This window comes from Zea mays, chromosome 3 (genome assembly GCF_902167145.1).
Source record: "Zea mays cultivar B73 chromosome 3, Zm-B73-REFERENCE-NAM-5.0, whole genome shotgun sequence".
Lineage (NCBI taxonomy): Eukaryota > Viridiplantae > Streptophyta > Magnoliopsida > Poales > Poaceae > Zea > Zea mays.
In genome coordinates, this window is record NC_050098.1 from 184,155,257 (window position 1) to 184,166,534 (window position 11,278).

The 11,278-nt window shown below is 52.0% G+C and overlaps 2 protein-coding genes across 3 annotated transcripts; both read right to left on the reverse strand.

Annotated features, from left to right (window-relative positions):
* Window positions 1-451: 451 nt before the first annotated feature.
* On the reverse strand, window positions 452-4,230 carry LOC606456 (Laccase-7). The gene is made up of 6 exons (NM_001112319.1): window positions 4,054-4,230; window positions 3,370-3,521; window positions 2,452-2,696; window positions 2,217-2,339; window positions 1,227-2,132; window positions 452-1,119 (listed from the first exon to the last, which is right to left on the reverse strand). Exons 1-6 carry the CDS (start codon window positions 4,141-4,143, stop codon window positions 710-712), a joined length of 1,926 nt encoding a protein of 641 aa, NP_001105789.1. The 5' UTR covers window positions 4,144-4,230; the 3' UTR covers window positions 452-709.
* Window positions 4,231-7,103: 2,873 nt separating this feature from the next.
* On the reverse strand, window positions 7,104-10,312 carry LOC103651008 (laccase-6-like). 2 transcript variants are annotated; one of them, XM_020550426.2, is made up of 6 exons: window positions 10,084-10,312; window positions 9,693-9,847; window positions 9,220-9,572; window positions 9,094-9,110; window positions 8,121-9,024; window positions 7,104-7,464 (listed from the first exon to the last, which is right to left on the reverse strand). In XM_020550426.2, the coding sequence occupies exons 1-6, from the start codon at window positions 10,168-10,170 to the stop codon at window positions 7,340-7,342; spliced, it is 1,641 nt and encodes a 546-aa protein (XP_020406015.1). In that variant the 5' UTR covers window positions 10,171-10,312; the 3' UTR covers window positions 7,104-7,339. The 2 variants fall into 2 exon arrangements, with proteins under 2 accessions (XP_020406015.1, XP_008674822.1); XM_008676600.3 differs by having other exon boundaries at window positions 8,121-9,110.
* Between the last annotated feature and the right edge of the window lie 966 nt (window positions 10,313-11,278).

Here is an 11,278-nt window from a genome sequence, read left to right on the forward strand (position 1 = left end):
TACACATATATATAATTATATATATAGGTCCTGTACCTGTAAATATGCAGGAGGGTCAGTAGGGACGACCAAGTCGACTAGGACCCGATTAGTCGACCTAATCGTCGACTAATCGTGATTAGTCGCCTAGTCGTCCAGGTGTCTCGACTAGCTAGTCGGGCGACTTGAAACTATTGATGTGAGGGGATAAGAATCTCCTTGGTATTCAATGGTAACCAAGGAATTGGAGAGGATTCTTGGAAGGAATTCCCTTGGGATCTCTGTGGTCACCAAACCAGCCTCCAATTCTCCTGCGTTCCAGTTGCTCCTAACCATACCCCTATTGTAGGAAAAGAACTGGTCTAGCTAGACTCGATCATACCGAAACAATCATGCTTACGTTGCTCTGCTAACGCCAAAATAGAAAAATAAATGTTACAATCTTTAACTTTAATTCAAGTATACGCTATGCTTTCAAATCAAACCGTAGTGTATGATATTACTTTGTATCAATGTCTATCATGAATACAGAGAGCCAATAAACCCTAAACATGAACTTTGCTATGCACAACTTCCCACGTGGAGAAGGAAAAGGTCACACAATTACATCAGAATATAAATCCATATACACGTGTATAAAAGATTTAAAGAAAAAACAATTTCATATTACTTACACGAACGAACAAAACTGCAGATTCTGCGCGGGTATCACGCCAAAGCTTCCCATGAGCTAGGCCTTGTGTTGACGAAGAAGAAAGAAAAGGAGGACAGAACACAAGAAACAAGCGAGGTGCCCCTTAGCTCTCCGTCCAGCAGCGGAATTAGAGGTACCCGTGTGCTCCCTGCGCTGAGGAAGGTTGGGCGACGGCTTGTGGTCCACCGCGCGCGGAGGTGGCAACGGCGATTCTGCTGGTGCTGGCGCTAGGATTGGTGCTGGGACTGGGGCTGGGGCCGGAACTGGCACCGGCGCTGCTGCTACCGCCGCCGCGGCCGCGTAGTGCTGCGCGTCGCATACTCCCACCCAATCCCCCGGCGGCGTAGGGAGCGTGGAGCCGGGCGTCGTCCCGCTGTCCACCTGGAACACCATGCCCAGGCCCATAGGCACGTGCGGGTCCAGGTGGCAGTGAAAGAACCACATGCCTGCGTTGAGTCCAAAATTTCGTTAGGCCCAAAATGTAACGGTGGGCCCATGTATCTTTGTAGGCTGAATCTACAGAAAGAAGAATGGGAGTATGTCATATTCCTACCTGGATTGTTGGCGACGAAGCGTATGACAGCCCAGCCACCGCCAGGCACGGCGATGGTGTTGCGGGCCACCGGGTCCACCAGGTTGTAGGCCACGCTTCCCGGGGCGAAGGTACCCATCCCCTGCGCCAGCACGAAGAAGTTGAAGCCGTGGAGGTGGATCGGGTGGTTCTCCGTCGGGACGGCCGCCGGGTTCTGCAGCACGATCTCCACCACCGAGTTGTAGCTGAGCTTCTTGAGCTTGGTCCCCACCGACATCGCCGTGCCGCTCGGCGGCGGACCGTCCGGGAAATCTGCCGTGAAGACCCCCGCGACGCCGTCGACGTGCGCCCCGAGGAGAGACGTCTCGGGGGACGGGAGGCGGAACGAGACGCCGTTCATCGCGGCGGCGGCCGCGGTCCCGTTGCACCTGGTCTGCGACGGGTCGCAGGGCAGCTGGCCGAGGCCCAGCTCGATGGTCATGCTCACGTCCACCGGCGCCGGCACCGCGGGCGCGCCCAGGCCCCTCAGCCCGAAGTAGAAGGCGTTGGCCGTCCCGGAGTCGGAGCTGGACGGCATGGCGGGCATCGCGGGCGGGTTGGTGGACGACGTGCCGTTGTACTGGAGGATCGCGGTGGCGGTGGTCGTGTCCGACGCCGCGAACGCGAGCGGGCTCATGGTGTCGTGCGCCAGCACCGCCATGTAGTAGCTCCCGGGCGCGGCGGCGGTGGTGACGAGCGCGTCCACGGTCTGGCCCGGCGCGAGCACGAGCGTGTCCGTGTTGAGGTTGGAGGTGTAGCCCGCGTCCACGGCGACGACGGTGAAGTTGTGGCCGGCCAGCTTGAAGAAGAGGTGCGAGTTGAGGCCGGCGTTGACGACCCGGAGGAGCACCCTCGTGCTGGGCTCCACCACCGCCGTGAACGTCTCGTCTGTATAGTACACAATCTCTCTGTCACTACCTGCAATTTACAGTTTCACCAAAAGTGATCGACGATGACGCGATGCACACGTACTCGCGCACTGGTACAGCAGGCCGGTTTTGCCGTTAACTGTGAACGCGTCGGACTGGGCGGGAAGCTGACCGGCCAAGATGGCGTCGCTCTCGACGTCGACTACATTGCGGTTCCACCACTCGCCTGCTCATGACGACAGCCTCATCCAGAGACAAGAAAACGTCAGACTCTTCTTTGTGTCCTCGATCAACAAACAACAGGCTATTAGATACTATGCACGAGCGGCAGCGATTACCGAGCACGATGGGGACCTCCTTGTCCGGCGCCGGGAAAGGGTAGGCGTTGCCGCGCCTCGGGCGGATGATGAAGGCGCCGTACACCGTGGCGCGGAGGAAGGAGGAGTGCGCGTGCCACCACAGCGTGCCCTCCTGCCCCGGCACGCTGAACCGGTACGTGTAGGAGCTGCTGGGCTGGATGGGGCACTGCGTCACCATGCTCGGGCCGTCCGCCCACGGGGTCATGAGCTGGAGCACACCATGCCTGTCAATTCTCGCAGCAAGCCAAGCGCCCGAAGTGTCAGGTTAGGCCATCACTGGAGATTCAAAGTTTCAGACTCAAGTGGAGCTGGTGCCATGCCGAATAGAGACCACTGCCGTAGCTTTCAGGTCCAAAAGACGGTGTGGAAACCGCGTGCAGATCGTTCTTTATTATTAACGGGCCGGGGTGCTCATAATTACTGGCGCTGTCAGTCTAGACTAACCTCCGTTACCTTTCTTGGTGATTCTGACGCTAAGCCACTACCGAAGTACCGAGTGTCCTAAGTGGAGTTTTATATGGCACACTCTCCTTTTTGGATTCACTCTGTTTTAAACACTTGGCGAATATTTGGATGGGCATCCATACAGATACAGTTACAGGCTATGTTTCGACAGGTAAGACGTCCTAATCAGAGGCTTCACTTTCGGCTTCCGGGTGGAGGCTAAGGAAGGGCAGAGATAAACCTATCAAAACCATCTCACCAGTGATCCAATAAAACGCTGGGATGGCAGGTTCCTTACGGCACCTTCTTTGATGTCACAGGATGTGTCTAAAGAGAGCAAACGACTCATAGCAAACCAGTATGCAGGCCTGCCCTGCCCTGCTTCTTCTTCTTCTTCTTTTTTTTTTTTTTTTTGCTCAAGTGGCAGTAGTAGTAGTAGGAGTTACCACTTACCAGTGGATGGTCACGTTGTACGGCGAGTTGTTGACGACCTTGACGACGACATCGTCGCCTTCGTTCACTTCTATCGACGGGCCCGGCAGCTGCCCGTTCACCGCAATAATGCTGGTGCTGCTGCACAGCTGACTGATCTGCATGCTCCCCACCTAATTTATAGCAACACATTACAGATAAGCACAGATGCCGTTTTAATATAAACACGCGGGGAGGAAAAAAATGCGTGTCCCTCGAAAAGGAAAGATAACCATGGGCCATGGCGTCGTTCGCGAGCTAGGGGGCCCGTGCTCTGCTGTGCTGTGCATGCATTGCAGACAAGGATGTTCCTATCAAATCCTAGCAACTGAACCCTCCCAACTACTAGCAGCGAGTTCAGGGTTTCTAGGCGTACGGTTTCTCCAGTTTTGTCCGGCTTTGGTTGGCTAACCTGACGCTGAATTCATGATGAGCTAGGCTAGCTGGAGTGTACCTCGCTCGCGCGCCTAACAGCTTGTTCTTTCATGGAAACGCGACTGAGTGAGACAAGTTGGTGGTCTACTCGTCTTGCGGAAAACTTCAGTTTGGAGAATTCTACCAGATGAGACTGATCGAATACGATACGACTCTGCATGGAGATGGAAGAGAGAGAGACACACACACACACACACACACACACAGAGAGAGAGAGAGAGAGAGAGTTACTGTGAACGTGTATTTAGCCATCGCCGCATCCGCCACCGGTCTGACGAGGAGAAGGGCGAGCGCCACCAGCGCCGGCAAAAGCTGCACCATGGATGGGGGAAAGAAAAAAGGGGGTGGAGCAGAGTGCAGCAGAGGCAGAGGACAAGGAAGGGGAGGAAGACGAAGCAGCCAGAGGCACAGCTATTTCAGTGTGCGCGCGTGCGACATGTGTAGCGCGATCCAAAGGAGCACGACAAGTATATATACTACCCGAGGCTTTCGGCGAGTTCTGGAGGAATGACTTGGATAGGATCCCCGTGTATATGGCCCAATTTCCTTGACCGCGACACAAAGCCTGGCTGGCTGGCTTGTCTCTTCACACACGCCGCTCCTTTTAAGCCAAAGTGAAGCGAGGTGTTAGTGCTGATCGAAATGACAGGGGAAATCAGTGCCACATCGCCCCCCACTAATCCGACCGTCAGCAATGTTGACGCACGCTAGCTCCGATCCGTTTTGCAGCGTCAAATCAAATCCGTGGCCGATCCAATGGAGCAGTACGTGTCGTCGAGTGGCCACATCTGGTGACACGTCTCGCGGTGGCGTTTCCGTCAGAGGCAATCGAATAATCAGGTGTTTTGCCTCTGCACACAAACGCAAACGCAAACGGAGATTTTTTTTTAGTTTTCTAATTTTCTGGGCACCATTGTTGCGAGGATAGCTAATCGCGTGCCTCCATATCGCCTTCCCGGGGTCAAGAAAAGCAGCTCCGAAGCTGAACGCCTGAACCGGGTAAACCCTAGCATCAGCCTGTGATGTGAGGGTCCAAACGCGTGGAGCTTAGCTATTATCTAGACAATAGTCTATTCCAAAAAAGAATTCAATCAAAACTCCCCCGGCATTTGGTCGGCCGGATTTGGACTCGTTGTGACATTTGGCATTGATGTGCTGTGGAAGATATTCTAGTAGTTGTACTAGGCTAGCTAGCTGAACGAAGGCGTATATTTATAATTTATCTACTACTACATGGACATGGAGTATGGAGTCGGTGAACAAAAAAGGGCGGCGGGCAAGATTAAAAGAGCTTATCGCAGCCTAGCCTTGTGAAGCAAAGAATCTCTCCCTCCCCCCCCATGCTCACACAACAAGTTGTGATCACAGTTGTTGAGTTTGTGATCCAAATTCTGAAGAAGGCGGCCAAGTTGGCGAGCGAAGCGGAGGCCCGTCGCCGGGAGATATCTATATCTATTGTATTAGGGTTTAGGGTTTCATCTATATCTATTGTACAAGGGGGTCGTTTTAGGGTTTCATCTCTATAAATATCTTTGTAAGCCGCAGGAGATATCTATATCTATTGTAAATCTCCTGCGATCTGTAACCACCCAAAAATAGTGAGAAGTTGCCGGCCGGCGCCCGTGGTTTTTTCCCCTTCACTTTGGAGGGGTTTTCCACGTTAAATTTGTGTCTTCTCTGTGATTGATCCTATTTGTGTCGCATTTATTTACAACAACAGTCACGCATCACGGGCCAATAGCAAACAAGGAGGGTGTGTGTGTACATCTGTACCGCACGAGATGGCGCCAAAAGACGGGGAAAAAATGACCTGAAAATCATGTGGCGTGGTGCACCGTGTGAAGCCTATCTTCACGGGATAACGCCTTGATGTCTATGCATACGGGCGAGAGAGAATTCAACACAAAGTCCATCCTTCCTGTGGGGATACCCCGTGCGTATGCGTCCGAGACACTAGCCGCGAATCGTGAGAGGACAGCTGTACGACGGCGCTCTCCCGGTAGCGGCGCACCAACCCTGACGGCCGCGCACAGCACAGCCGCACAGCGCCCCGGTCCACTGTGTACGTACGGTTGCCTGGAGAAGGAACAATCAGATGTATCTTGCTCCTTTTTTTTCTTTCTTTAAAACATAATCCAAGTAAGTATGTATGCGCTGGAGATGCGGTATGGCAACCTTGAATTCACCAGAATACAAGGCCCGCCCCGTCTGTTTCAAGAATGAACACATTTTGTTCCTTTTTTGATCCGTCGCATTTTATTTGTTCCTTCATGATTTGTCAATTCAGCCTGTGCATCTTCCCCCACCTCGCTCCCTCCCTCTCCGGGGCAGGGCAAGCCGCACACCAAATCCAAACTTGCGGCGACATCTGTTCTGAATTTCTGATAAAAAAGTACTTGGCTAAACTTCTCTGTCGAATTAACCAAGGAACGATTCTTCAAAGAAAATTGAGGAAGTGAGTTCATCATCCACACAATCGAGGAGTTCAGAAAAAAAAATCTCTGTGTTCCTATTGTTTCAGCACTCTCGTACTAGTTTACGAATTTTAAATATATTAGTTAGTTATGAAGTTTTAAGACTGAGTTACTTATTTTATCAATTTTAGGAAACATAAAGCCACCATGGAAAATCAGTTAGAAGATCAAATCTGTTATGTTTCAACGCTTAGAAGGCTTCAAGCACTCGTTTTCGTAGGCGTTGAAAATCAAATTTCCATGCAAGTTGAAGTTTGAAGATTCTGATTGTATGTACCCTCCCTAAAAAAAGCAACATACCACGTTTAAGAATCCAAGCCAATAAAAGTAGCCCCTTAATCCAATCCAACTCGGTTTTGGGTGCATGTTGTAGTGGGGTATAGTGGCATACTGTCGGCCTCTGCATCTCATCTTCCTCCTCTCTCTCATGTTGACATATACCGTCGAGCTTCAACCATATCGTCTACGATGACCATCGTACATCACACAGGATAAGAAAGGTGTAACTTTACTCTAAACCTTACTGCCATGGTGGCAAGAGAGGGTCACTTGTGGCCCTTGTTACCACATGTGAGTCTAAAACTAGGTTGGATTAGGTGGAGGATGTTCTAGTTTGAATAGTTGAAGGTTTTGGGGTGTTTGGTTTCTAGTGACTAATTTTTAGTCTCTAATTTGACAAACACAAGATTATTCTATTTTAGTCCATATGTTTGGCAATTTAGGGACTTTCGAATCTAAAATGGAGGGACTAAAAAATAGCCTCCGTAAATCAAACACCACCTATAGTTGTATTTGGTTCAGCTTATGTAATTGCAACTGAATCTGTTTTCAATTTAAACATTCCATGTCCAAAAACAATCAGGGATCACATTCAATTAATAGAAAACAAAAGGTGCTGCAAAAGAACATCGTACTGGCTGTAGTTTACACTTTCATCACTCGAACAATCGCAAACTCAAATCGTGATAATATGCAGTTGGTTCCGTGGCTGAAACATAAACGGCACACGTACGTGCACCGCGCGCCACACCGGGACAGGCTCATCAGCATCGCGGGAGGTCCGGCGGTGGCGCCGGCAGCGTTGTGTTCGGCCCGTCCTCCACCTCGAACACCATCGCCAGGCCGATGGAAAGGTGAGCGTCGATGTGGCAGTGCATGAACCACATTCCTACAGTGCACACCCAAGTTTTGAAGCATGTCACATGTCAGTACGTACGTATTTCGTCCCTCCAAATTTCAGAAACCGTATATATACGAAGTATTAAGCTAACATTCCTGGAACCAAATTAAAGAATTTCTTGGCGTGACAAAAGCATTACTAGCAGCACTCTCGAATAAAGAAACACACGATTCTATCTAGCCTAAATCTAAAAAGAAAAGAAACGTGATTGCGCCTTCTACACACATCATCCTCGGGGTGGACCAGTCTAGCCGTAGGCCCCAAATTCTTTTCTGCCTTATCTAAAACGTTAGTGGGCCGCCGCCGCCGCCGCCGCCTCCCAATCCAGATGCTGCTGTTTTTCCCAATGCAATCCCTGTTTCTTCCTTTTCATTTTCTATAATGGCCATTTAGTTCACAATTTTCATGAGTACAACCTTGTCTCCAAATTCTGATCTCAGCGTGAGGCCAACCACTACACGACTTTGTTTATACAAGTGTTACACCAATTCAGTTGCGGCCGCCGGCCATGCAACGCTGATGTATATGTTGCTGAGTCAAGTTTAAACTATCCCGTACCCGCCCCGTCGTAAAATACGTGCAAACGTCAGGTGCAAAACGATCGAATCGAAGTAGGGAACAAGATGAGTTTTTTTTTTTTTTACCTGGGTTATCCGCTACGAAGCGGATCACGGCCCACCCGCCGGTCGGCACCGCGATGGTGTTCCGCTCCTGCGGGTTGACGAGGTTGAAGTGCTGCTTCGCGGCCGTGTCGTAGTTGCCGAACCCCTGCGCGACGACGAAGAAATTGAACCCGTGCAGGTGCATCGGGTGGCTCTCGCGCCCCACCAGCGCCGTGTTCTGCAGCACCACCTCCACCGTCGCGTTGTACGCCAGCGTCCTCACCTTCGTGGACTGCGGTCCCGGGAACAGCAGCGCCGCGGCGACGCCGCCCAGCAGCAGCCGCTCCGTCTGGTTCGTGTAGTCGAACGCCACGGGCGGCTGGTCGGGGAAGTCCCTCGTGTACACGCCGTCCGGCGTGTCCCGGTACCGCGCGTCCAGCATCGACATGGTGTCTGCGTCTGGGAGCTTGAAAGACTGGTTGTTCATGCTCGCGACGACCGGGCACGGAGCCTGGTCCTGGTCGCAGGAGACGAAGCCCAGCCCGATCGTGACGAACATGCGGGTGTCGACGGCGAGCGGCACGGTCCGCCTGCCTGGGCGGACGAGCGCCGTCATGCCGGTGTAGAACCGGTTGGCCGTGGCCGTGTCGTTCACCTCCGGCATCTCGGGCAGCGCCGGCGTCGGCGCCTGCTGGCCGGCCGACGCCGCCGCTCCGACGTACTCCACGACGGCCGTGGTGATGTTAGCGTTGTAGCTCCCTGGGCGCAGGGGGGCCGCGCTCTGGTACGAGGAGATCGCCATGTAGTAGCGGCCAGGGCCAGGGGACGCGTTGGCCACCATGAGCGCGTCGACGGTCTGTCCCGGCGCGATGACGATCACGTCCGTCTCGTACTGCGTGGTGTAGCTGGCGTCCGCCGCCACGACGGTGAACGTGTGCCCTGCCACCTTGAGGAAGAACGCCGTGTTGAGCGCAGCGTTGATAATCCGCAGCATGTAGGTGGAGTCATGACGCACCTCGAACTTCTCGATTCCTGCATGCGCGGATCGAATGTACGTACGTACTCTCAGTGAACTCTCGACCGACGATGGACACACCGCGCACGCGCATACAGACGATTAGCCCGGCCGTCCAGCACTTACGCTTCGCCGTCGTCTCGCAGCTGTAAGAATCACCGGGCCTTCCGTTGATTGTGTACGCGTCGGCGACTGGGTTGGTGAGAGGGACGGTCTCGGCGTTCCACCACTCGCCGAGAAGGACGGTCTTTTCCTCGTCCGGCGCCGGGAAGGGGTAGGCGCTCCCGCTGCTCGGGCGGATGATGAGGGCGCCGTACACCGTGGCGCGCAAGAGGGAGCTGTGCGCGTGCCACCACAGCGTGCCCTCCTGCCCCGTGATGCGGAACCTGTACGTGTAGCGGTGGCCCGGGCAGATGGGGCACTGCGTCACCATCGACGGGCCGTCCGCCCACGGCGTGCCCAGCTGGAAGACGCCGTGCCTGCGTGCATGATCATATATGGTGCGTGATTCGGGCGGCGGCAAGCAGTGATCGTTTGTGTTGAAACCATGCATGGACATGGCTGTTCAGCTACTGTAATATAATAACGTGTGTGCGTACCAGTGGACTGTAACGTTGAGCGGAGAGTGGTTGATGACGTGGACCAGCACCGTGTCGCCTTCGTTGGCTTCGATCACGGGACCGGGTACTCCGTCCACCGCCGTGATGCTTACATTCCCCGGCTGGCAGATGCGCGGCCAGGATATCGTCGCCACCTGAAAAATTGAAGGATAAATACCATGCTATATGAGATGAGATAGATGCGCGACCTGCAGACCTTCAGTTAGTTTATCTGACAGTTTGATATGTGTCAGGTGCAGGGCTAGGAATAATGCTCATATACGCAGATCCGTGCAGTTATATTGACAAGCTAATTATAACTGGGATGAGGGTCTAATAAACTGAAAAACAAAACCGTGACGAGAGCGAGAGCGAGAGCGAGAGAGAGTACATTGAAGGTATGCTCCACAGTAGCAGCTTGAGCGAGGACTGCAGCGGAACACAAAACTAGCAGTAGGATCATCCAAGAGCGCGGCATGCTGGAGAACTAGAGTTCTGCAAGGCCGCAGCGCAAACGCTCAGTGTCTGCACTTGGCACAGCTAGCTGCAAGACATGCATGGAAAACTAGCAGCTATTAGCTACTAGCTAGCTAGAGATGAGTCGACCCTGCGATGATTGCAACAAGTGCAATACAAATGCCCTTTATATACGTGCCTGAGTTGACACAGTCAGGGGACTGGGATGTTTTCTGACTCATGCGTGATTTTTCTGTCACAACTGTAAGATTGTCACCGTTGATGATGGCACCGTACCACCGTAAGATTGTTCTGATGCTGAACAACTACTCCTGAACTACTACTTCCTAGACTTGACCTGCGCATGCATGATGCCTTGTGCAGCTGTGCTTTGCTTACTCCCCAGACCCAAGCCGTACTTTTCCTTCTCAATTTTGTAAGTAGCACATATTTCTGGAGAGACTTGCACATATTCTGTCGTCGCAGACTTATGCCGGCGGTTTTGTTGGTTCTTGACTAGTTGTTTCGGATGATGGTATCTGTATCCACTTTTACCCCCAAAAATCAAATACTTCAGCTCTATCAGTTACCTGTAACCAACAGTGACAGGCTTGTATTGCAAAGTATAGTTTTCTTTTTACAATTAACTCTCAAAACCGAAACAAAATTTCATTGGCATCGTTATTGAATGGTCGTGCCTGTATAGTCAGCCAGTCTTCACAAGAGATATCCACTACATTGGGCCTATTCAAGTTCTTTCTGGATCGGAAGAAACTTCCTTTGTTGTGCGACCTTTTTTTTCCCATACCGTTTCTTCGATCGGTGTGAACAGAATACTTGGCTCACTTTGTTAATCTATGCTTTCAAACCAATAAACCCTAAACTATATGCGGTGCATGACATTGGACAGATGTCCGTTAAATTGCAGCAAATTTCCTACGATTTTTTTTTCACTAAAGCTGTGTCGTCGTAGCACGGTGGCAACTGGCAGCCATAGGCGCCATGTTAGTTGTCAATCTTGCTTCGAGAAGGGATCCTCTTCTTCGCATGTCACACCATTGGTACTACTCCTAACACTGAAAAGGACCAGAACGACTTAAGATTTTTTTTAAAAAAAAAATACCATTGCA

Coding starts and splice junctions, on each gene's coding strand:
- LOC606456 (NM_001112319.1), bottom strand. CDS start 4,143: ATGGTGCAGCTTTTGCCGGCGCTGGTGGCGCTCGCCCTTCTCCTCGTC. Junction 2,697..3,369: donor TACAACGTGACCATCCACTG/GTAAGTGGTAAC, acceptor GAGAATTGACAG/GCATGGTGTGCTCCAGCTCA. Junction 2,340..2,451: donor GGAGGTCCCCATCGTGCTCG/GTAATCGCTGCC, acceptor CGTCATGAGCAG/GCGAGTGGTGGAACCGCAAT.
- LOC103651008 (XM_008676600.3), bottom strand. CDS start 10,170: ATGCCGCGCTCTTGGATGATCCTACTGCTAGTTTTGTGTTCCGCTGCA. Junction 9,573..9,692: donor CTCAACGTTACAGTCCACTG/GTACGCACACAC, acceptor TCATGCACGCAG/GCACGGCGTCTTCCAGCTGG. Junction 7,465..8,120: donor CTTCGTAGCGGATAACCCAG/GTAAAAAAAAAA, acceptor TGTGCACTGTAG/GAATGTGGTTCATGCACTGC.